The sequence below is a fragment of the Oncorhynchus mykiss genome, chromosome 16, assembly GCF_057628025.1.
Source record: "Oncorhynchus mykiss isolate SJ-2025 chromosome 16, ASM5762802v1, whole genome shotgun sequence".
In the NCBI taxonomy this organism is placed as follows: domain Eukaryota; kingdom Metazoa; phylum Chordata; class Actinopteri; order Salmoniformes; family Salmonidae; genus Oncorhynchus; species Oncorhynchus mykiss.
The window spans coordinates 5,010,173-5,035,387 of NC_143037.1; the positions used below are offsets into that span (position 1 = coordinate 5,010,173).

The 25,215-nt window shown below is 44.0% G+C and overlaps 2 protein-coding genes across 3 annotated transcripts in view; both read left to right on the forward strand.

The window, feature by feature from the left end:
- Positions 1-4,526, forward strand: part of LOC110491235 (calpain-2 catalytic subunit) — a 40,113-nt gene extending 35,587 nt beyond the window's left edge. Inside the window, exons 15-20 of the mRNA XM_036946001.2 lie at positions 108-172; positions 1,105-1,173; positions 2,171-2,249; positions 3,367-3,483; positions 3,951-4,009; positions 4,128-4,526. Coding sequence (XP_036801896.2) covers positions 108-172; positions 1,105-1,173; positions 2,171-2,249; positions 3,367-3,483; positions 3,951-4,009; positions 4,128-4,151 — 413 coding nt within the window. The 3' untranslated portion in view covers positions 4,152-4,526. The remainder of the gene's footprint in view (positions 1-107; positions 173-1,104; positions 1,174-2,170; positions 2,250-3,366; positions 3,484-3,950; positions 4,010-4,127) is intronic.
- Positions 4,527-4,611: 85 nt separating this feature from the next.
- Positions 4,612-25,215, forward strand: part of LOC110492801 (calpain-1 catalytic subunit) — a 47,406-nt gene continuing 26,802 nt past the window's right edge. The window contains exons 1-5 of one of the 2 annotated variants that reach the window (XM_036945999.2): positions 4,786-4,817; positions 13,082-13,099; positions 19,533-19,626; positions 19,867-20,013; positions 21,777-21,846. In XM_036945999.2, coding sequence (XP_036801894.2) covers positions 19,534-19,626; positions 19,867-20,013; positions 21,777-21,846 — 310 coding nt within the window. In that variant the 5' untranslated portion in view covers positions 4,786-4,817; positions 13,082-13,099; position 19,533. Of the gene's footprint in view, positions 4,818-13,081; positions 13,100-19,532; positions 19,627-19,866; positions 20,014-21,776; positions 21,847-25,215 lie in introns of both variants that reach the window. The other variant, XM_090201776.1, reaches the window with a different exon arrangement.

Here is a 25,215-nt window from a genome sequence, read left to right on the forward strand (position 1 = left end):
CTCTCTTTCCCGTCATGATTCGTATTTCTCCTGTACATACTGCGTACTGTTTTATGTAGAGTGGAAGTCTGCAGAAGTCCTAACTCTTTGTGATGTCTCCTCTACAGGAACGGACATAAAGACGGACGGCTTCAGCCTGGAAACAGCCAGAGTCATGGTCAATCTCATGGACGTATCCTTAACGGCAGGGTAGCCTAGTGGTTAGAGCGTTGGACTAGTAACCGGAAGGTTGCAAGTTCAAACCCCCGAGCTGACAAGGTACAAATCTGTCGTTCTGCCCCTGAACAGGCAGTTAACCCACTGTTCCTAGGCCGTCATTGAAAATAAGAATTTGTTCTTAACTGACTTGCCTAATTAAATAAAGGTAAAATAAATAACATGCCTTCACAGCGCCGCTAGATTCAGACCTGGGTTGAAATACTATTTACAATGTCTCAGGTACTTTCACAAAGTTAGTATTCAGATGTATTTTATTTGCAAAGACAAGTAGTTTAATATTTGAAATTGTATTTGGAAAATACATCGACTCAAACACACTCCTGTGCGTATTTCAAAATGGTATGTGAAAAGAGTTTGAGAAAATAATTGTAAATACAATTTGGTCGACTATTAGTTTTTTTTTAGAAAAAAACGTTAAAATACTCAAATAAAATGAATTGTTTTGGGCTGTGTTTTCTGAAAATACACAAATACACAAATACACAAAAAAATGGTATTTTAAGTACCAGATTCTCAAATACACATGTATTTGAACCTAGGTATGGCTACATCACAATGATTATATACTGTGTCTGTGTCTATACAAAGAATGGTATTCTAGATCTAGAATGGTATTCTAGAATGGTATTCTAGATCTAGAATGGTATTCTAGAATGGTATTCTAGATCTAGAATGGTATTCTAGAATGGTATTCTAGCTTGAGATCTGCACACTGTGCATAACTTGACACAAGTCTCCCATTGACCTCAATGAGTGACTTGGGCACACTCATCTCAACACTAAATCAGGCCCAACGTGACTAATGAAAGTTTTTAGTTTGGAATGTTCTGGTTTCTAAGGGCTTGCTGACGTGCGGATACTTGTTGAGCCTTAACCGTCGTACAGGACAACGGTAACGGACAACTGGGGCTGGGAGAATTTGCGACACTGTGGAAGAAGATCCAGAAATACTTGGTGAGGTTCTAGTGTGCATGTTACTGCTGTGGTAGCTCTGGTCCATGGCTTTACGTACAACTTTCAGCGTCCGCAAGCTGCACGTAACCCCTTGGACCAGAGCTAATGCAGCATTATTTATGTTGTGTAAGAATGGACAGCCTATATACGAGTGTTTACTTTACAGAGTGTTCACAGTGTAGTGTGTGTTACAGTGTTCACAGTGTAGTGTGTGTTAGTGTTCACAGTGTAGTGTGTGTGTTAGTGTTCACAGTGTAGTGTGTGTGTTACAGTGTTCACAGTGTAGTGTGTGTGTTAGTGTTCACAGTGTAGTGTGTGTGTTAGTGTTCACAGTGTAGTGTGTGTTTTACAATGTAATGTGTGTTTTACTGTGTTTACATTGTAGTGTGTGTTTTACAGTGTAGTGTGTGTTTTATAGTGTAGTGTGTGTTTTATAGTGTAGTGTGTGTGTGTGTAGTGTGTGTTTTACAGAGTTCAGTGTAGTGTGTGTTTTACAGTGTAGTGTGTGTTTTATAGTGTAGTGTGTGTGTGTGTAGTGTGTGTTTTACAGAGTTCAGTGTAGTGTGTGTTTTACAGTGTAGTGTGTGTTTTACAGTGTAGTGTGTGTTTTACAGTGTAGTGTGTGTTTTACAGTGTAGTGTGTGTGTTTCAGTGTTCAGTATAGTGTGTGTTTTACAGTGTTCACATTGTAGTGTGTGTTTTTTAGTGTAGTGTGTGTGTTTCAGTGTAGTGTGTGTTTTACAGTGTAGTGTGTTTTACAGTGTTCAGTGTAGTGTGTTTTATAGTGTAGTGTGTGTGTGTGTGTGTGTGTGTGTGTGTGTGTGTGTGTGTGTGTGTGTGTGTGTGTGTGTGTTTTTTACAGTGTTCAGTGTAGGGTATTTTACAGTGTAGTGTGTGTTTTACCCAGTGCAATCTGATTATAACCCTTCCTTATTCCCCCTCCATCCCGTCATCCATACCGTCATCCATCCCTCTCTCCATCCCTTCCTTCCTCTAGTCCATTTATAAGAAGAATGACATGGATAACTCTGGCACCATGAGTACCCCTGAAATGAGGATGGCCTTGAAAGATGCAGGTTTGTGGACATAAAATAAACAGAATTTTGTGCCACCAGAGACTCTGGGTTCGCGCCCCGGCTCTGTCGTAACCGGCCGCGACCGGGAGGTCCGTGGGGCGACGCACAATTGGCCTGGCGTCGTCCGGGTTAGGGAGGGGTTGGCCGGTAGGGATGTCCTTGTCTCATCGCGCACCAGCGACTCCTGTGGCGGGCCGGGAACAGTGCGCTCTAACCAAGGTTGCCAGGTGCACAGTGTTTCCTTCGACACATTGGTGCGGCTGGCTTCCGGGTTGGATGGCGAAGCAGTGCGGCTTGGTTGGGTTGTGTATCACAATCCCCTGAACAAGGCTTGTTCGACTGCCTTGTTCAGGGGAACAGTGGGTTAACTGCCTTGTTCAGGGGAACAGTGGGTTAACTGCCTTGTTCAGGGGAACAGTGGGTTAACTGCCTTGTTCAGGGGAACAGTGGGTTAACTGCCTTGTTTCAGGGGAACAGTGGGTTAACTGCCTTGTTCAGGGGAACAGTGGGTTAACTGCCTTGTTCAGGGGAACAGTGGGTTAACTGCCTTGTTCAGGGGAACAGTGGGTTAACTGCCTTGTTCAGGGGCAGAACGACACATTTTAGTTGAATGCATTCAGTTGTACAACTGACTAGGTATCCCCCTTTCCCTAAGTCTACTGTGAGTTGCTCTGGATAAGAGCATCTGCTAAATGACTAAAATGTACAGTATATACAGTACGGTATTAAATTATTTACCATTCATTTATATTGAGCACAAAATAATCTGAAACACAACCTAAACAACCTGCAAATGAAAAAAATACAATGGTTTAGTGAGTCACACGCTTGATGTAGTCATTGCGTGCTACAATATGAATATTGGACCAAATATTAAACTTTTCACTATTGTATTTATAAGAATCTTCAAGGGTGTCAATCTTTACTTGTTAAACAAAATCTCTTTCTCTGAGCAATTGTATTGGTATAAAATAACAACCCCCCCCCCCCCCCCCAAATTGAAGCATAAAATATAGCTTAGTATTTGAATAGTTTATTTAATTCAGTTATTATTACTCATCTTTATCAAGGCTGTCAATCATTTGGGACCCCACAGTAATATTCTGTCTCCCACCAGGTTTCAGTCTGAACAACGCCATCCACCAGATTCTGGTTGTTCGGTATGGAGAGGCTGACATGACCATCGACTTTGATAACTTTGTCGCCTGCATCATGCGGCTGGAGATGATGTTCAGTAAGTACAACGGCGACCTGTTTTAAAGCCGCAATCCTGAATTTATGTTTTTCAGAGCCAAACGACAGCCCTTTGTTTTCCAATAAAGCTGAGAGATGGCCATGGAGTGTAACAGCAGTAAATATTGCAGATTGTACCTTTTTTTTAATGTGTGGGTTACTTTTTTTTGGGGGGGGGGTATGCTTTTCTTCTCTTTTATCTATTTCGTTTCAGCTCAGGATTACAAGCAGACAGTTTGACTCTCCAAAGATAGGATTTATGGGGTATAAATATGTCATAATGTATATTTTAATTCATAGCGCCGTATCCAGGCAACTGAAAGTCGTCAGCGTTCTCTTCCTGTCTTACCGTGTCGGGTTCATGTGGAGACTTCTCTCTTCTGAGAGGGTAGAGTGTGTGTTTATAGACTCTCTTATGCCTGTATCTCTCTCTCTCTCTCTCTCTCTCTCTCTCTCTCAACCCTGCAGAAGTCTTCATGAAGATTGACACGGCTAATACTGGCTCTATTGAATTGGATATCCATCAGGTGAGAACCGTCAGCTTACTCTCATAATTAACTCATAAAGACAGCTTTTATGTTGTCGTTGTTGTTGTTGTTTTTCCAGTTCTAATGTATCGTTGTTATTCTGTTTTTCTATTTTCAGTGGTTGTCATTTACCATGATCTAGAACACTGCAGACATAAAAAGACGTCTGTAAAATCTGTCAACTTTATGTGCCACAATTTTTTTTTTTTTTTTACAAAACTTGAAGCCAGGAGCGCAAGAGAGCACTTTGCAAATCATTAAACCAAAGTGCCTTTTTATAGATGTTTATTTTGAAAACACGGTATTACATCACATCCTGTTTTAAATCTTTATTTGTTTTATTAGATGTAGCCTAGCTGTCTAGGCCTATTGAAAGTTGCTTACAGATTATACTTGTGTGATAAATGTATCACGTAGTTCCGATCCTTTTATGCAGATTTGTGTCGCTCATTTGGCCATGTTTTGAAAAGAAAAGCCTTTCTATATGTCTCAAAGCTAATAAACACCATTATTATTATAGTGTCTTGTTTTATTTCGAACTTGTATCTATAGTTTTTAGTCCTATAAGCGCACCATGCATGTGGCCAGCTTTGAGACGGTCCATGCGCCCCTCCCCCGACGGACGGGGTTGGGTTTTCCGGGCGCAGTAGTATTGACCGAACGTACGGAACTTGCGCTCCTGTCGCCGCACCACAACCGCCTTGCAACGTTCTACGTTAAACACCCAGTACTGAGATTTATGCGATTGTTTAGCGAACTGGCAGTCTGTCACCTAACTACAAAACACGTCGAAGGTGTCTTCAAAGTGGTGAGTGCTCAATGTTGTTGTGGTTTCTAAGTGACATCTCTATTCAGAGAGAGTGCGTGTTATTTTCGTTTTTTCCTCTTTCCAGAAGGCCACCGTACTCTAGGTTTACTACATTTCTAAGAATGGTTCTGTAATTTTGTTATAATTTTAACATATTAATATTTTCGGTAAATTACATCATGAATGTATTAAATAACCAGCCATGTCAACTAGGTTATGCCTCTGCAATAACCCAGAAGTGAACCATTTGCGCGACAAAATAAAGCCTCAAAGTAACTTATTGTCATCGACCCAATGCATCTTCAACCCTCCTGCTGTGTTCCGGTCGAATTGGACCGATTTACAAGTATTCTCTCTGGAAAAATGTAGTTCCTTCCGGTTGAATTGGACCGATTTACAAGTTCTCTCTCTGAAAAAATGTAGTTCCTTTAATCTGATTGTCATAAGGTTCCATGACTTTGTCCACACAGGGCATCTGAACACACAAAATACATGTTGATGATTTTAATGACATTTTGGGTGTTTTATTTAACTTTTGAACACCCGTGGTGTTCCCGACCGGTCATTAGAAATGAATGGGTGAGACTAGAATTAGTGTATACAATTGAGTTCAGCCACATGACCATTCATCAGATGGACACACTTCCTCTCCCAGACCCCCACATGCATGTGTGTTTGAACGTGTAAACACACACACCTCACTCCCCTTCTTGGCTTCCATGGCAACCCCCACGGGAACCTTTCCCCAATAGAATCTTTCCCCCACGGGAACCTTTCCCCAATAGAATCTTTCCCCCCACGGGAACCACACCTGCTGGCATTCTCATAAACAATCGCAACATTGTTTCAATAATATATAGAACTTTTCTCACAGCTCTGGTATATAAAGCTTTTTTTGAGGCCTTGCTCACAATTCATTCTGTGGCAGCACAATGACCAAACGATATACTTACTGTATGTGAGGCTCTTGGTCATATCTTTGATCATGACACTGGTGAGGAGGAGAGAGTCCCTGTTAAACTTTGACACAAGGTAGTCTGTGATAAACAGCACAATATGTTTCATCTGAGTATTTCTTATAGTCAAAATAATCCATACATTATTTATTTTTACTCAAAAATGTGTTGTGTGAGCTCAGGTCAATGAGGCCTACAGGCCATGAATAGCAAATAGAAGTTCAAAACGTGTAATGTTCACAAGAACTGAAGTTGATAAAAAAGACCTAACACAACATTAGTTGACAATATATTTATTATTATGGATTTATAATCCGCTATAATGGGGTGGTCATTTTGAACAGGGAACACAGAATGAATGAACATGAAAAGAACACAACAGGAGGGTTAATCAGGTAAAATTTGAAGGAGCATGATTTAAATTGAAATTTAAATAAAATAAAATAGTTCTGAACTCTCAGAGATAATATTTTGCTAATCTAAACAAAACCACACTGAGGAATTTATAAAAAGTTATAAATATATCATTGTGTATTTTGCAGTAATATTAGACACTTTTGCACATAAATCAGCCGGTGTAATGTTTCTCTGAATCTCCACAGTAGTTTGTTATGAGTGAGGAGTCCTGTTACAGCCACAGTACTGAGGAGCCATGTTACACCCACATTACTGAGTCCTGTTACACCCACAGCACTGAGTCCTGTTACACCCACAGTACTGAGTCATGTTACACCCACAGTACTGAGTCCTGTTACACCCACAGTACTGAGACCTGTTACACCCACAGTACAGAGGAGTTCCCTGTTACACCCACAATACGGAGGAGTCCTGTTTCACCCACAGTACTGAGTCCTGTTACACCCACAGTACTGGGGAGTCCCCTGTTACACCCACAGTACTGAGGAGTCCTGTTACAACCACAGTACTGAGGAGTCCCCTGTTACACCCACAGCACTGAGTCCTGTTACACCCACAGTACTGAGTCATGTTACACCCACAGTACTGAGTCCTGTTACACCCACAGTACTGAGACCTGTTACACCCACAGTACAGAGGAGTTCCCTGTTACACCCACAGTACTAAGGAGTCCTGTTACACCCACAGTACTGCGTCCTGTTACACCCACAGTACTGAGGAGTCCTGTTACACCCACAGTACTGAGGAGTCCCCTGTTACACCCACAGTGCTGAGGAGTCCTGTTACACCCACAGTACTGAGGAGTCCTGTTACACCCACAGTACTGAGGAGTCCCCTGTTACACCCACAGTACTGAGGAGTCCCCTGTTACACCCACAGCACTGAGTCCTGTTACACCCACAGCACTGAGGAGTCCTGTTACACCCACAGCACTGAGTCATGTTACACCCACAGTACTGAGGAGCCCCCAGTTACACCCACAGCACTGAGGAGTCCTGTTACACCCACAGTACTTAGGAGTCCTGTTACACCCACAGTGTACTGAGGAGTCAGTCCCCTGTTACACCCACAGTACTGAGTCCTGTTACCCACAGTACTGAGTCCTGTTACACCCACAGTACTGAGGAGTCCTGTTACACCCACAGTACTGAGTCCTGTTACACCCACAGCACTGAGGAGTCCTGTTACACCCACAGCACTGAGTCATGTTACACCCACAGTACTGAGGAGCCCCCAGTTACACCCACAGTACTGAGGAGTCCCCAGTTACACCCACAGCACTGAGGAGTCCTGTTACACCCACAGTACTTAGGAGTCCTGTTACACCCACAGTGTACTGAGGAGTCAGTCCCCTGTTACACCCACAGTACTGAGTCCTGTTACACCCACAGCACTGAGTCATGTTACACCCACAGTACTGAGTCCTGTTACACCCACAGTACTGAGGAGTCCCCTGTTACACCCACAGTACTGAGGAGTCCCCTGTTACACCCACAGCACTGAGTCCTGTTACACCCACAGCACTGAGGAGTCCTGTTACACCCACAGCACTGAGTCATGTTACACCCACAGTACTGAGGAGCCCCCAGTTACACCCACAGCACTGAGGAGTCGTGTTACACCCACAGTACTTAGGAGTCCTGTTACACCCACAGTGTACTGAGGAGTCAGTCCCCTGTTACACCCACAGTACTGAGTCCTGTTACCCACAGTACTGAGTCCTGTTACACCCACAGTACTGAGGAGTCCTGTTACACCCACAGTACTGAGTCCTGTTACACCCACAGCACTGAGGAGTCCTGTTACACCCACAGCACTGAGTCATGTTACACCCACAGTACTGAGGAGCCCCCAGTTACACCCACAGTACTGAGGAGTCCCCAGTTACACCCACAGCACTGAGGAGTCCTGTTACACCCACAGTACTTAGGAGTCCTGTTACACCCACAGTGTACTGAGGAGTCAGTCCCCTGTTACACCCACAGTACTGAGTCCTGTTACACCCACAGTACTGAGTCATGTTACACCCACAGTACTGAGTCCTGTTACACCCACAGTACTGAGACCTGTTACACCCACAGTACAGAGGAGTTCCCTGTTACACCCACAGTACTAAGGAGTCCTGTTACACCCACAGTACTGCGTCCTGTTACACCCACAGTACTGAGGAGTCCTGTTACACCCACAGTACTGAGGAGTCCCCTGTTACACCCACAGTGCTGAGGAGTCCTGTTACACCCACAGTACTGAGGAGTCCTGTTACACCCACAGTACTGAGGAGTCCCCTGTTACACCCACAGTACTGAGGAGTCCCCTGTTACACCCACAGCACTGAGTCCTGTTACACCCACAGCACTGAGGAGTCCTGTTACACCCACAGCACTGAGTCATGTTACACCCACAGTACTGAGGAGCCCCCAGTTACACCCACAGCACTGAGGAGTCCTGTTACACCCACAGTACTTAGGAGTCCTGTTACACCCACAGTGTACTGAGGAGTCAGTCCCCTGTTACACCCACAGTACTGAGTCCTGTTACCCACAGTACTGAGTCCTGTTACACCCACAGTACTGAGGAGTCCTGTTACACCCACAGTACTGAGTCCTGTTACACCCACAGCACTGAGGAGTCCTGTTACACCCACAGCACTGAGTCATGTTACACCCACAGTACTGAGGAGCCCCCAGTTACACCCACAGTACTGAGGAGTCCCCAGTTACACCCACAGCACTGAGGAGTCCTGTTACACCCACAGTACTTAGGAGTCCTGTTACACCCACAGTGTACTGAGGAGTCAGTCCCCTGTTACACCCACAGTACTGAGTCCTGTTACACCCACAGCACTGAGGAGTCCTGTTACACCCACAGTACTGAGGAGCCCCCTGTTACACCCACAGAACCGAGGAGCCCACTGGTTGGATTACAGGCTCATCTCTAGTTGTTTTTGAGCGTTTGTTGAAGTTGAGTCCGGGAACAGGACGAAGGTCCTATGCATGACTTGACTCCAGGACTGCATGAATCAGCTGCTCTCTGAGAATGGAGAGACTTTGGCTCATAGTGAGTGAAACTAGCCTGAGTCGCACTCTCACAGTCTGACCTGAGGAGAAGGATATGTGGTTGGTTTCTTTCAGACACAAACAGAAGGCAGTTTTTGCCTTTGACTGAAATAGGTGCCGGTACACATTTTGTTTGCCGTAACTGTTGATATTTGCAGGAACTCTAGAACACTTTTAAGCTAATATTCTATAAGAGGTGCAGGAACTCTAGAACACTTTTAAGCTAATATTCTAGAAGAGGTGCAGGAACTCCAGAACACTTTTAAGCTAATATTCTAGAAGAGGTGCAGGAACTCTAGAACACTTTTAAGCTAATATTCTAGAAGAGGTGCAGGAACTCTAGAACACTTTTAAGCTAATATTCTAGAAGAGGTGCAGGAACTCTAGAACACTTTTAAGCTAATTTTCTAGAATAGGTGCAGGAACTCTAGAACACTTTTAAGCTAATTTTCTAGAATAGGTGCAGGAACTCTAGAACACTTTTAAGCTAATTTTCTAGAATAGGTGCAGGAACTCTAGAACACTTTTAAGCTAATAGTCTAGAAGAGGTGCAGGAACTCCAGAACACTTTTAAGCTAATATTCTAGAAGAGGTGCAGGAACTCTAGAACACTTTTAAGCTAATATTCTATAAGAGGTGCAGGAACTCAAGCGGTAGAACATTTGAGGGGGCAGTACTCAGTTCTAGTGAGCTACAGCCCAAGTCGACCACTAACACAACATTGATTCCGCTTGTAACTGTGTATAACAAGTGATTTTATGATGCTGTCGTGTAGATAAGTTGGATTCCTCCCTGCAGCACTGAACAGAGTACTCTCTATGTGACTCAGCTGCCTCCCAAATGCCACCCCATTCACTTTACAGTGCACTACTTTAGACCAGGGCCCATAGGGAATAGGGTGCCATTTCCGAGGCACACTTTCAGATTCCCTCCCCACCTTCATGGATTTATGGCATTCAGTCTATTCACTCCGATGACCTGCTGCTTCCCAGGCGAGCCTCTCTCTCTCTCTCTCTCTCTCACTCCCTCTTTGTCTGTCTCTCTCTCTCTGTGTGTGTCTCTCTCTGTGTGTGTCTCTCTGTGTCTCTCTCGCTCTCTGTTTCTCTCTCTGTGTGTGTCTCTCTCTCTAGGTCTGTCTGGTCTGTCTGGTCTGTCTGTCTGTCTGTCTGTCTGTCTGTCTGTCTGTCTGTCTGTCTGCCTGTCTGTGTGTGTGTGTGTGTGTCTCTCTCTCTCTCTCTCTCTCTGTGTCTCTCTCACTCTCTGTGTCCCCTCTCTCTCTCTCTCTCTCTCTCTCTCTCTCTCTCTCTCTCTCTCTCTCTCTCTCTCTCTCTCTCTCTCTGTCATTAGAATGCTAGTCAAGTGTTTGAGAACTTTTTTGGCATACTAAACACTACTGGGTTGTCCATGTTGGTTAATGTTTATATTAGATTTTCCATTAAGGGGAATGAGAGAGAGAGTTCAGAAAGTATTCAGACCCCTTAACTTTTTTCCACATTTTGTTACATTACAGCCTTATTCTAAAATTGAGTAAATTCCTATTTTTACCTCATTAATCTACACACGCTACCCTATAATAACTAAATGAAAACAGGTTTTTAGAAATAATTAAATAAAAACAGAAATACCTTATTTACATACATTTTCAGACCCTTTACTATGAGACTCCAAATTGAGTTCAGGTGCATCCTGTTTCCATCAATCATCCTTGAGATGTTTCTACAACTTGATTGGAGTCCAACCTGTGGTACATTCAATTGATTGGACATGATTTGTAAAGGCACACAGCTGTCTATATAAGGTCCCACAGTCAGAGCAAAAACCAAGCCATGAGGTCGAAGAGATTGTCTGTAGAGCTCTGAGACAGAATTGTGTCGAGGGACAGATCTGGGGAAGGGTACCAAAACATTCTGCAGTGACAACAAGCTCAGTCCGATGGTGCTGTGACACACCGCCCCAGACCATGACGGACGCTCCACCTCCAAATCGATCCCGCTCCAGAGTACAGGCCTCAGTGTAGCGCTCATTCCTTCGACGATAAACGCGAATCCGACCATCACCCCTGGTGAGACAAAACCGTGACTCGTCAGTGAAGAGCACTTTTTGCCAGTCCTGTCTGGTCCAGCGATGGTGGGTTTGTGCCCATATGCGACGTTGTTGCCGGTGATGTCTGTTGAGGACCTGCCTGGTGTTGTTACACGTGGTCTGCCACTGCAAGGATGGTCAGCTGTCCGTCCTGTCTCCCTGTAGCGCTGTCTTAGGCGTCTCACAGTACGGACATTGCAATTTATTGCCCTGGCCACAACTGCAGTCTTCATGCCTCCTTGCAGCATGCCTAAGGCACGTTTACGCAGCTGAGCAGGGACCCTGGGCATCTTTCTTTTGGTGTTTTTCAGAGTCAGTAGAAAGGCCTCTTTAGTGTCCTAAGTTTTCATAACTGTGACCTTAATTGCCTACCGTCTGTAAGCTGTTAGTGTCTTAACGACCGTTCCACAGGTGCATGTTCATTAATTGTTTATGGTTCATTGAATAAGCATGGGTGTAACGGATCTCGTCCTCCTCTTCTGAGGAGGAGTAGCGAGAAGGATCGGAGGACCAAAACGCAGCGTGTTCATGATGAAATATTTAATAAATCTGAACACTGAAAATACAAAAACAATAAAGTGAACGAACGAAAACCGAAACAGTCCTGTCTGGCGACATACACAAAGACAGTAAATAAACACCCACGAAACCGAACCCAGGTGGAAAAAGGCTACCTAAGTATGATTCTCAATCAGAGACTAACTAACGACACCTGCCTCTGATTGAGAACCATACCAGGCCGAACACAAAAACCAACATAGAAAAACAAACATAGACTGCCCACCCCAACTCACGCCCTGACCATACAAAAAAAAAAGACAAAACAAAGGAACTATGGACAGAATGTGACAATGGGAAACATTGTTTAAACCCTTTACAATGAAGATCTGTGAAGTTATTTGGATTTTTACTAATTATCTTTAAAAGACAGGGTACTGAAAAAGGGACGTTTCTTTTTTTTGCTGAGTTTACAAATGTAGTTCTCTAGGACAACCCTTGGCTAGGGTTCCAGGCCTTGTTCAGTTAGAGAGGGAAAGAAGAGTGAGGGGGAGAGAGAGGGGAGATGGGGGGGGGGGGGGGGGGGACAATACTGAAGTGCCTCAGGGCCAGACCCAGGTTTTCTACATACAGTGGGGCAAAAAAAGTATTTAGTCAGCCACCAGTTGTGCAAGTTCTCCCACTTAAAAAGATGAGAGAGGCCTGTAATTTTCATCATAGGTACACTTCAACTATGACAGCCAAAATGAGAAAAAAAAATCCAGAAAATAACATTGTAGGATTTTTAATGAATTTATTTGCAAATTATGGTGGAAAATAAGTATTTGGTCAATAACAAAAGTTTATCTCAGTACTTTGTTATATACCCTTTGTTGGCAATGACAGAGGTCAAACGTTTTCTGCAAGTCTTCACAAGGTTTTCACACACTGTTGCTGGTATTTTGGCCCATTCCTCCATGCAGATCTCCTCTAGAGCAGTGATGTTTTGACCTTCTGATCAATGTGATTTTCTGGATTTTTTTTATAATTTTGTCTGTCATAGTTGAAGTGTACCTATGATGAAGATTACAGGCCTCTCTCATCTTTTTAAGTGGGAGAACTTGCACAATTGGTGGCTGACTAAATACTTTTTTGCCCCACTGTTTCTCTTATTTTTCAAGGTGGTGCCCTAAAGGTTCTGAATGCAACAGACTAAACCCTGTTTCTAAAGTCATATTGGTTACAGACATGAATCCTTTCTCTCATTTCTCCACAGCCTGCTCACAGACTCAAGGTATTCATTTCTTATTTTGCGTGTGTGTGTGTGGGGGGGTCTGGTTTGTTAAGATAGATGTTGCTGAGCCTCCCGGGTGGCGCAGTGGTTAAGGGCGCTGTACTGCAGCGCCAGCTGTGCCATCAGAGTCCTGGGTTCGCGCCCAGGCTCTGTCGTAACCGGCCGCGACCGGGAGGTCCGTGGGGCGACGAACAATTGGCCTAGCGTCGCCCGGGTTAGGGCGGGCTTGGTCGGTAGGGGTGTCCTTGTCTCATCGCGCACCAGCGACTCCTGTGGCGGGCTGGGCGCAGTGTACGCTAGCCAAGGTGGCCAGGTGCACGGTGTTTCCTCCGGCTGGCTTCCGGGTTGGATGTGCGCTGTGTTAAAGAAGCAGCGGCTTGGTTGGTTGTGTATCGGAGGACGCAGGACTTTCAACCTTCGTCTCTCCCGAGCCCGTACGGGAGTTGTAGCGATGAGACAAGATAGTAGCTACTACACAATTGGATACTACGAAATTGGGGAGAAAAAGGGGTAAAATTCAACAAAAAAAAAGAGAAAAAAAAAAGATAGATGTTGCTGTCTCTGTCTCCCATTTCAATCTAACCCTAACCTCGTCCCCAGGCTATTGCACACAGTAGGATATCACCCATTCACGCATGGGATTTCATCCATTCACGCATGGGATATCACCCATTCAAAGTTGGCCTTAGTGGGAGTGACCATAGAATTCTATGTGAATTCTGATCAAAGTATTTGTCTTTAGTTATTTTTAGCAAATCACACGACCATGAGGCGTGGGGAGAGTTAGAGATGAGGTGTTATGGGAGATGATTGGTTGGTAGAGTAAGCCAATTACTGCCTATCCACTGGGAGCGTCTCCCGGCTTTCTGTATTGGCTAATGGTCTACCAGACTCATCGCGCATTTAGGCAGGAAGTGTCTGGGAATGAGATTACCCTAACACCTAGCACGCTATCTCTAACACCTAGTACCCTATCCCTAACACCTAGCACCCTATCTCTAACACCTAGCACCCTACCCCTAACACCTAGCACCCTACCCCTAACACCTAGCACCCTTCCCCTAACACCTAGCACCCTACCCCTAACACCTAGCACCCTACCCCTAACACCTAGCACCCTTCCCCTAACACCTAGCACCCTACCCCTAACACCTAGTACCCTATATCTAACACCTAGCACCCTACCACTAACACCTAGCACCCTACCCCTAACACCTAGCACCATATCCCTAACACCTAGCACCCTATCCCTAACACCTAGCACCCTATCCCTAACACCTAGCACCCTACCCCTAACACCTAGCACCCTAACACCTAGCACCCTAGCTCTAACACTTAGCACCCTATCCCTAACACCTAGTACCTCTAACACCTAGCACCCTATCTCTAACACCTAGCACCCTATCCCTAACACCTAGTACCTCTAACACCTAGCACCCTATCTCTAACACCTAGCACCCTATCTCTAACACCTAGCACCCTATATCCAACACCTAGCACCCTATATCCAACACCTAGCACCCTATATCCAACACCTAGCACCCTTCTCTAACACCTAGCACCCAATCTCTAACACCTAGCACCCTACCCCTAACACCTAGCACCCTATCCCTAACACCTAGTACCTCTAACACCTAGCACCCTATCTCTAACACCTAGCACCCTACCCCTAACACCTAGCACCCTACCCCTAACACCTAGCACCCTATCCCTAACACCTAGTACCTCTAACACCTAGCACCCTATCTCTAACACCTAGCACCCTATCTCTAGCACCTTAACACCTAGCACCCTATATCCAACACCTAGCACCCTTCTCTAACACCTAGCACCCTATCTCTAACACCTAGTACACTATCTCTAACACCTACTACCCTATCTCTAACACCTAGCACCCTACCCCTAACACCTAGCACCCTATATCTAACACCTAGCACCCTATCCCTAACAGGTATTTACATAACTCTACCATAATCAGTGAATTTACATAACTACCATAATCAGGGTATTTACATAACTCTACCATAATTATTTTTTATCACTGTTAAATCTATTCCACATAAAACCAATTACCAGAAACTCAATGAACTAAATTACACTAATTGATAATACTATAACATTGAAAAATACACTCTTAACAACTAGAGTGAGAATAAAAGGCCCCGGAGGTTCCTATGAAGTCTTCCAGTATGGACTACTAGCTAATAGATAGATTACTCTGTTTAATAGTTGAGTTATTACACACCAATGAAGGAACAGTCAATGTTTAGGCATGTGTTCAGGAGGAACTGTTATCAGTGAGCAGTGAGGAAATATTTCTGAAACCTCTCTGACTCACTGCAGGTGGGAAGGCCAGAGGAAATCTTTCTGAAGCCTCTCTGACTCACTGCAGGTGGGAAGGCCAGAGGAAATAAACCTCTCGGACTCACTGTAGGTGGGAAGACCAGAGGAAATCTTTCTGAAACCTCTCTGACTCACTGCAGGTGGGAAGACCAGAGGAAATCTTTCTGAAACCTCTCTGACTCACTGCTGGTGGGAAGACCAGAGGAAATCTTTCTGAAACCTCTCTGACTCACTGCAGGTGGGAAGACCAGAGGAAATCTTTCTGAAACCTCTCTGACTCACTGCTGGTGGGAAGACCAGAGGAAATCTTTCTGAAACCTCTCTGACTCACTGCAGGTGGGAAGACCAGAGGAAATCTTTCTGAAACCTCTCGGACTCACTGCAGGTGGGAAGGCCAGAGGAAATCTTTCTGAAACCTCTCGGACTCACTGCAGATGGGAAGACCAGAGGAAATCTTTCTGAAACCTCTCTGACTCACTTCTGGTGGGAAGACCAGAGGAAATAAACCTCTCTGACTCACTGCAGGTGGGAAGACCAGAGGAAATCTTTCTGAAACCTCTCTGACTCACTTCTGGTGGGAAGACCAGAGGAAATAAACCTCTCTGACTCACTGCAGGTGGGAAAGATCAGTTGAAGAATCTATAACACGTTTACAGACAGATCACAAGATCAGAGGTTCATTGGTAGAAAAACAGAACAGAATAGACAGACACAGATCACTAGTAAAACAGCGAACATACAAACACAGGCAGGCTGGAATAGATGGTTGCTGTGCTGCAGTCTTTGTGTCAGTGTGCCACTCTGCTGTTAGCTTAGCTTGCTGCTATTAATACCTTCCGCCCTGTGCCTGTCCCAGACTTGGGTTCAAACACTATTTCAAAATATTTGAAATACTTTGAGCGTTAGCTTTAGGCCGCCTGGAGGGCCAGGTGGGAGGGGGTTCAGTCGTACGACGATTCTATTGGTTCCCTTGCAGACAGACAAGCTTAATCAAGCCCAGCTAATGTATTTAAAATTATATTGAATATAATTTGAACCCAGGTGTTGCCTGTGCATTGCAGCACCCACCTAGCCTCTTGTTTATTTCCTGTATCTGATCCAGCATGTCAGGAGAGATTGAGAGACAGCAGCATAATATTGGTTGTCTTGTAAATAATGTGCCCATGCTGCTCCCACCTAGGCCTCTGACTGTATTTACACTGAGCTCCAAAAGTATGGGGACAGTGACACATTTTTTAAATACTTTGGCTCTGCTCATCCAGCACTTTGGATTGGAAATCATACAACGACTCGGTGGTTAAAGTACCAGTGTCGCTGGTGATTAAAGTCAGGCGCAGGAGAGCAGAGATGAGTGAAACAACGCACTTTACTCGACAGCACTAAGTAAAACAACTTACAAAGTGCCACAAATACATGGGTGATAAACAGCATCCGGTACAAACCAGCCGGAACATTCCGACCTGAACCAATAACAATCACACACAAAGCATGGATGATAAACAGCATCCGGTACAAACCAGCCGGAACATTCCGACCTGAACCAATAACAATCACACACAAAGACATGGGGGAAACAGCACCCGGTATAAACCAGCCGGAACATTCCGACCTGAACCAATAACAATCACACACAAAGACATGGGGGAAACAGCACCCGGTATAAACCAGCCGGAACATTCCGACCTGAACCAATAACAATCACACACAAAGACATGGGGGAAACAGAGGGTTAGATACAGTGGCGAGAACAAGTATTTGTTACACTGAGGATTTTGCAGGTTTTCCTACTTACAAAGCATGTAGAGGTCTGTAATTTTTATCATAGGTACACTTCAACTGTGAGAGACGGAATCTAAAACAAATCCAGAATCCATCACTTCGTATGATTTTTAAGTAATTAATTAGCATTTTATTGCATGACATAAGTATTTGATACATCAGAAAAGCAGAACTTAATATTTGGTACAGAAACCTTTGTTTGCAATTACAGAGATCATACGTGTCCTGTAGTTCTTCACCAGGTTTGCACACACTGCAGCAGGGATTTTGGCCAACTCCTCCATACAGACCTTCTCCAGATCCTTCAGGTTTCGGGGATGTCGCTGGGCAATATGGACTTTCAGCACCCTCCAAATATTTTCTATTGGGTTCAGGTCTGAAGACTGGCTAGGCCACTCCAGGACCTTGAGATCCTTCTTACGGAGCCACTCCTTAGTTGCCCTGGCTGTGTGTTTCGGGTCGTCATCATTCTGGAAGACCCAGCCACGACCCATCTTCAATGCTCTTACTGAGGGAAGGGAGTTGTTGGCCAAGATCTGCAGTCGTCCTGTCCCCTTTGCAGAAAAGCATCCCCAAAGAATGATGTTTCCACCTCCATGCTTCACGGTTGGGATGGTGTTCTTGGGGTTGTACTCATCCTTCTTCTTCCTCCAAAGTGGAGTGGAGTTTAGACCAAAAGCTCTATTTTTGTCTCATCAGACCACATGACCTTCTTCCATCCTCCTCTGGATCATCCAGATGGCCATTGGCAAACTTCAGACGGTTGGAGTCTGTTTGATTGAGTGTGTGGACAGGTGTCTTTTATACAGGTAACAAGTTCAAACAGGTGCAGTTAATACAGGTAATGAGTGGAGAACAGGAGGGCTTCTTAAAGAAAAACTAACAGGTCTGTGAGAGTCAGAATTCATACTGGTTGGTAGGTGATCAAATACTTATGTCATGCAATAAAATGTAAATTAATTACTTGAAAATCATACAATGTGATTTTCTGGATTTTTGTTTTACACTCGATCACAGTTGAAGTGTACCTATGATAAAAATTTCAGACCTCTACATAAGTAGGAAAACCTGCAAAATCGGCTGTGTATCAAATACTTGTTCTCCCCACTGTACATGACCAGGTAATTGGGAAATGAAAACCAGGTGTGTGGGAAAACGAGACAAAACAAATGGAAAATGACAAATGGATCGGCGATGGCTAGAAGACTGGTGACGTCGACCGCAGAACACCACCCAAACAAGGAGAGGCATCGACTTCGGCCGAAGTCGTGACAGACAGCTTTAATTTGAGGGTATTTTCACTCATATCTCGTGAACCGTTTAGAAATTACAGCACTTTTTGTACATCGTCCCCTCCATTTAAAGGACCAAAAGTATTGGGACAAATGTACTTAAACTGTGTGTGTATTCAAGTAGTCAAAGGTTTAGTATCTGGTCCCATATTCCTAGCACCCAATCACTACATCTAACTTGTGATTACAATGTTGTTGGATGTTTCAGATCATTTTGTGACCAATAGAAATGAATGGTAAATAATGTACTGTGTCATTTTGGAGACACTTTTATTAAAAAATAAGAATAGACTATATGATTCTAAACACTTCTACATTAATGTTGATTCTACCATGATTACGGATAATCCTGAATGAATCAAGAATAATGATGAGTGAGAAAGCTACAGACGCACAAATATCATACCCCAAAATGCTAATCTCTCACCATTACAATAACAGGGGCGGTTAGCCTTTTATATCATACCCCCAAGACATGCTAACCTCTCACCATTACAATGACAGGGGAGGTTAGCATTTTATATCATACCCCCAATACATGCTAACCTCTCACCATTACAATAAAAGGGGATGCTAGCATATTATATCATACCCCCAAGACATGCTAACCCCTCATCATTACAATAACAGGGGACTTTCTGACTCATCATTATTCACGATTCATTCAGAATGATCTGTAATAATAGCTAGGTAGCTTCAACATTAATATCATTGCGTGCTAGGAAAATGGTACCAAATACTAAACTTCTGTATATTTAATACAAATATAAGTGAACTTTTGTTCCCCTAAAATGGGGTGGGGGGACTATGTACAAAGAGTGCTGTCATTTCTAAACGGTTCACCTGATATGAATGAAAATACCCTCAAATTAAAGCTGACAGTCCTGCACTTTTGTCATTGTATCATTTCCAATCCAAAGTGCTAGAGAACAGAGCCAAACCCCCCCCCCCCCCCCAAAAAAAAATGGGTCACTGTCCCAATACTTTTGGAACTCACTGTATGTCCTGTCCCGTGTCAGAATGTCAGGGGGAATCTCTGCTAGCATAGCCACCGGCAGACTGCGAGCTGAGGGAATGGGCTCCAACGACCACGCCGTACCCTTCCTTGAGCAGGTCAGTTTGTTTGTTTGTTTGATTGTTTTATTTTGTAAACCTTGTGCCCCAAATGGACCCCTTTTCCCTATTTAGTGCACTACATTTGTCCAGGGCCCATAGGGATTAGGGTGTCATTTGGGACAGATTATTTTATGTTATTTATTTACCATCGAGGACCACTTTGGAAATACCTGTTTAATCATTCAAGATCTGTTTGATGCACAATGTGTGTTATGTTTATTTAATTCATTCAACCAGGACTATGAGGCTTTGAGGCAGGAGTGTCTGGAGACGGGGTGTCTGTTCCAGGACCCCTCCTTCCTAGCCGAGCCTCCCTCTCTGGGCTTCAAGGAACTGGCCCCCTTCTCCGCCAAGACCAGGGACGTGGAATGGATGAGACCCACGGTGAGAGAGAGGAGGAGGGAGAGGGATAGAGAGGGAGAGGGATAGAGAGAGAGAGAGAGAGAGAGAGAGGGGGGGGGGGGGATAGAGAGAGGGAGGGATAGAGAGGGAGAGAGGGATAGAGAGAGAGGGATAGAGAGAGAGAGAGAGAGGGATAGAGAGAGAGGGAGAGAGAGAGAGAGAGAGGAGGGAGAGAGAGAGAGAGAGAGAGAGAGAGAGAGAGAGAGAGAGAGAGAGAGAGAGAGAGAGAGAAAGAGAGAGCAACACAATTAGACCCAACCAGCAACACAATTAGACCCAACCAAATCATGAGAAAACAAAAAGATAATTACTTGACACATTGGAAAGAATTAACATAAAAACAGAGCAAACTAGAATGCTATTTGGCCCTAAACAGAGAGTACACAGTGGCAGAATACCTGACCACTGTGACTGACCCAAAATTAAGGAAAGCTTTGACTATGTACAGACTCAGTGAGCATAGCCTTGCTATTGAGAAAGGCCGCCGTAGGCAGACATGGCTCTCAAGAGAAGACAGGCTATGTGCTCACTGCCCACAAAATGAGGTGGATACTGACCTGCACTTCCTAAACCTCCTGCCCAATGTATGACCATATTAGAGACACACATTTCCCTCAGATTACACAGACCCACAAATAATTAGAAAAGACACCCAATTTTGATAAACTCCCATATCTACTGGGTGAAATACCACAGTGTGCCAATATCACAGCAGCAATATTTGTGACCTATTGCCACAAGAAAAGGGCAACCAGTGAAGAACAAACACCATTATAAATACAACCAATATTTATGTTTAATTATTTTCCCTTTTTGAGAGAGGGAGAGAGAGAGAGAGGGGCGACCACATGTGCTAATTATCTATCTAGCGTCCTCTGAACACCTGTGTCTAAGCTACCTGGGCAGGAAGTGAGTGTAGTTGGTCAGCTGTCTGCTACAGGAAGTGAATCATTTTTATTTGAAAGATTCTTTCTCGCTGATATGAAAGATAAGGGGGCAAATCAGCATGTGCTTCAAACTGTTTTGTAAAGCGTTGATGATTAACGTGTCTAATCGTTTCTAAACGTTTCTTAACAGTATCGGAATTGTAGTTTACACAGAGCCGACCGAAGTTAACAGCTGAAAACCCTACGGGGATGGAGAGGTTTTCAGAGCAAAATGTACCCGTGTTACATCACAGTTTGGATGCTACACGGCCTCTGTCACGCCCTGCACCTGTTACCATTCAAGCACAGGGCAATTCACATTCAAATCTAATTTAGGTTGATCCATGTTGTTGTAAAGACAGCTAGATAGTCTAGCCCACATGCTGCATGCCTGTCACACCCTACTCCTGCACTTGTTGTATGGCTGGCATGTGGGACAGACTGGCAGTATGGGACAAGTAGAGACAGGAAGAGGAAGGAACCTCTCAGTCCAATAAAAACCAATCAGTGCAGCTGTTGACCAGGTTTCCTCTGACCACTTCCTAGATTTGCTACTTGTTTACCTGAGTTACATATTATGTTCTAGAATCACTCAAGTGCCAGATATGCTCAGCTGCCTGAACAACTAGAAGCATCAGTTATAGAAATAGACAGAGAATAAATGTTATACCTGTAATGTATTGTAAATTAAGTTGATACTCCCACAGGAAAAAGACAACCCAAGAATGTCTGTTTGCTGAGCAGTCCCTCTCCCTAACAGTCTACTGTAAATTACTCTTGCTATAGTCTAATGTAATCCTCTCCTTTCCTTCCCTCCAGGAGCTGACAGATGACCCTCAGTTCATCCTGGGAGGAGCTACCAGAACAGACATCTGCCAGGGAGCTCTAGGTGAGTTCTGATTGGCCAGGGACAAGCTCTCGATGAGTTCTGATTAGCCAGGGAGCTCTACGTGAGTTCCAATTTGACATGGACTACCTCTGGGTGAGTTCTGATTGGCCAGGGACAACCTCTGGGTGAGTTGTGATTGGCCAGGAACAAGCTCTCTGAGTTCTGATTTGGCAGGGAGCTCTACGTGAGTTCTCATTGGACAGAGACTTCCTCTGGGTGAGTTCTGATTGGCCAGGGAGCTCTACGTGAGTTCTGATTGGACAGGGACACAATAGGATTCTGTGTTTTCACATGCAAACGGAATTGCTTTTGATAAAAACGCTTTATCGGCCTTCCCGAATTAAAATTCAAACATTTATTTTATGGAAAAGATATGTTGTATGTTTCTGAATGATGCACCATGCTGCCTTGTTGACAACATGGCCGAGCGGTACAGATTACTGTTCTATTTGAGCAGGGCGCTCCTCCCTCCCTCATTGCTTTTCCCCCGTTCACGTCACAGTCCATAGCCCGGTCCACCTCGGGTCAGCTTCATCCCTCAATAGATTGACCTTCCAGTAAAAGTCACCTGTTCCTGTCTGAAGATGGAGACCTTGTGAATGGCTAATAAATACAGGACTGCAGGCACAACAAATGGTTGCTATGGGGTGTTTATGTTGCTATGGGGTGTTTATGTGCTTTATGTTGTTATGGGGTGTGTATGTTGCTATGGGTGTGTTTATGTTGCTATGGGGGGTGTTTATGTTGCTATGGGGTGTTTATGTTGCTATGGGGTGTTTATGTTGCTATGGGGGTGTTTATGTTGCTATGGGGTGTTTATACTTATTTTCCACCATAATTTGCAAATAAATTAATAAAAAATCTTACAATGTGATTTTTTTTTTCTCATTTTGTCTGTCATAGTTGAAGTGTACCTATGATGAAAATTACAGGCCTCTCTCATCTTTTTAAGTGGGAGAACTTGCACAATTGGTGGCTGACTAAAAACTGTTTTGCCCCACTGTATGTGCTTTATGTTGCTATGGGGTTTTATGTTGCTATGGGGGTGTTTATGTTGCTATGGGTGTGTTTATGTTGCTATGGGTGTGTTTATGTTGCTATGGGGGGTGTTTATGTTGCTATGGGTGTGTTTATGTTGCTATGGGGTGTTTATGTTGCTATGGGGTGTTTATGTTGCTATGGGGTGTTTATGTTGCTATGGGGTGTTTATGTTGCTATGGGGGTGTTTATGTTGCTATGGGGGTGTTTATGTTGCTATGGGGTGTTTATGTTGCTATGGGGTGTTTATGTTGCTATGGGGTGTTTATGTTGCTATGGGGGTGTTTATGTTGCTATGGGCTGTTTATGTTGCTATGGGGGTGTTTATGTTGCTATGGGGTGTTTATGTTGCTATGGGGGTGTTTATGTTGCTATGGGGTGTTTATGTTGCTATGGGGTGTTTATGTTGCTATGGGGTGTTTATGTTGCTATGGGGTGTTTATGTTGCTATGGGTGTGTTTATGTTGCTATGGGGTGTTTATGTTGCTATGGGTGTGTTTATGTTGCTATGGGGGTGTTTATGTTGCTATGGGGTGTTTATGTTGCTATGGGGGGTGTTTATGTTGCTATGGGGTGTTTATGTTGCTATGGGGGTGTTTATGTTGCTATGGGTGTGTTTGTGTTGCTATGGGGTGTTTATGTTGCTATGGGGTGTTTATGTTGCTATGGGGTGTTTATGTTGCTATGGGGTGTTTATGTTGCTATGGGGTTTTATGTTGCTATGGGGTGTTTATGTTGCTATGGGGTGTTTATGTTGCTATGGGGGGTGTTTATGTTGCTATGGGGTGTTTGTGTTGCTATGGGGTGTTTATGTTGCTATGGGGTGTTTATGTTGCTATGGGGTGTTTATGTTGCTTTGAGGTGTTTATGTTGCAATGGGGTGTTTATGTTGCTATGGGGTGTTTATGTTGCTATGGGTGTGTTTATGTTGCTATGGGGTGTTTATGTTGCTATGGGATGTTTATGTTGCTATGGGGTGTTTATGTTGCTATGGGGTGTTTATGTTGCTTTGAGGTGTTTATGTTGCTATGGGGTGTTTATGTTGCTATGGGGTGTTTAAGTTGCTATGGGGTGTTTATGTTGCTATGGGGTGTTTATGTTGCTATGGGGGTGTTTATGTTGCTTTGAGGTGTTTATGTTGCTATGGGGTGTTTATGTTGCTATGGGGTGTTTATGTTGCTATGGGGTGTTTATGTTGCTATGGGGTGTTTATGTTGCTATGGGGTGTTTATGTTGCTATGGGGTGTTTATGTTGCTTTGAGGTGTTTATGTTGCTATGGGGTGTTTATGTTGCTATGGGGTGTTTATGTTGCTATGGGTGTGTTTATGTTGCTATGGGGTGTTTATGTTGCTATGGGATGTTTATGTTGCTATGGGGTGTTTATGTTGCTATGGGGTGTTTATGTTGCTTTGAGGTGTTTATGTTGCTATGGGGTGTTTATGTTGCTATGGGGTGTTTATGTTGCTATGGGGTGTTTATGTTGCTATGGGTGTGTTTATGTTGCTATGGGGTGTTTATGTTGCTATGGGGTGTTTATGTTGCTATGAGGTGTTTATGTTGCTATGGGTGTGTTTATGTTGCTATGGGGTGTTTATGTTGCTATGGGGGTGTTTATGTTGCTTTGAGGTGTTTATGTTGCTATGGGGTGTTTATGTTGCTATGGGGTGTTTATGTTGCTATGGGGTGTTTATGTTGCTATGGGTGTGTTTATGTTGCTATGGGGTGTTTATGTTGCTATGGGGTGTTTATGTTGCTATGAGGTGTTTATGTTGCTATGGGTGTGTTTATGTTGCTATGGGGTGTTTATGTTGCTATGGGGGTGTTTATGTTGCTATGGGGGTGTTTATGTTGCTATGGGGGGTGTTTATGTTGCTATGGGGGTGTTTATGTTGCTATGGGTGTGTTTATGTTGCTATGGGGTGTTTATGTTGCTATGGGGTGTTTCTGTGTCACGGCTGTTGAAAGAGGAGGACCAAGGTGCAGCGTGGTGAGCGTACATATTATTTTTATTTGAAAAAGATGTCGACAAAAACAATAAACACTACTAAACAAACCGTGAAGCTAAAGGCCATGTGCCCTGAACCAAGACAACTTCCCACAAAGAAACGAGGGAAAAAGGGCTACCTAAGTATGGTTCCCAATCAGAGACAACGATAGACAGCTGTCCCTGATTGAGAACCATACCCGGCCAAAACATAGAAACACAAAATCATAGAAAAACAAAACATAGAACGCCCATCCCAAATCACACCCTGACCAAACCAAATAGAGACCTTAAAAGGCTCTCTAAGGTCAGGGCGTGACATTATATTGCTATGGGGTGATTGAGC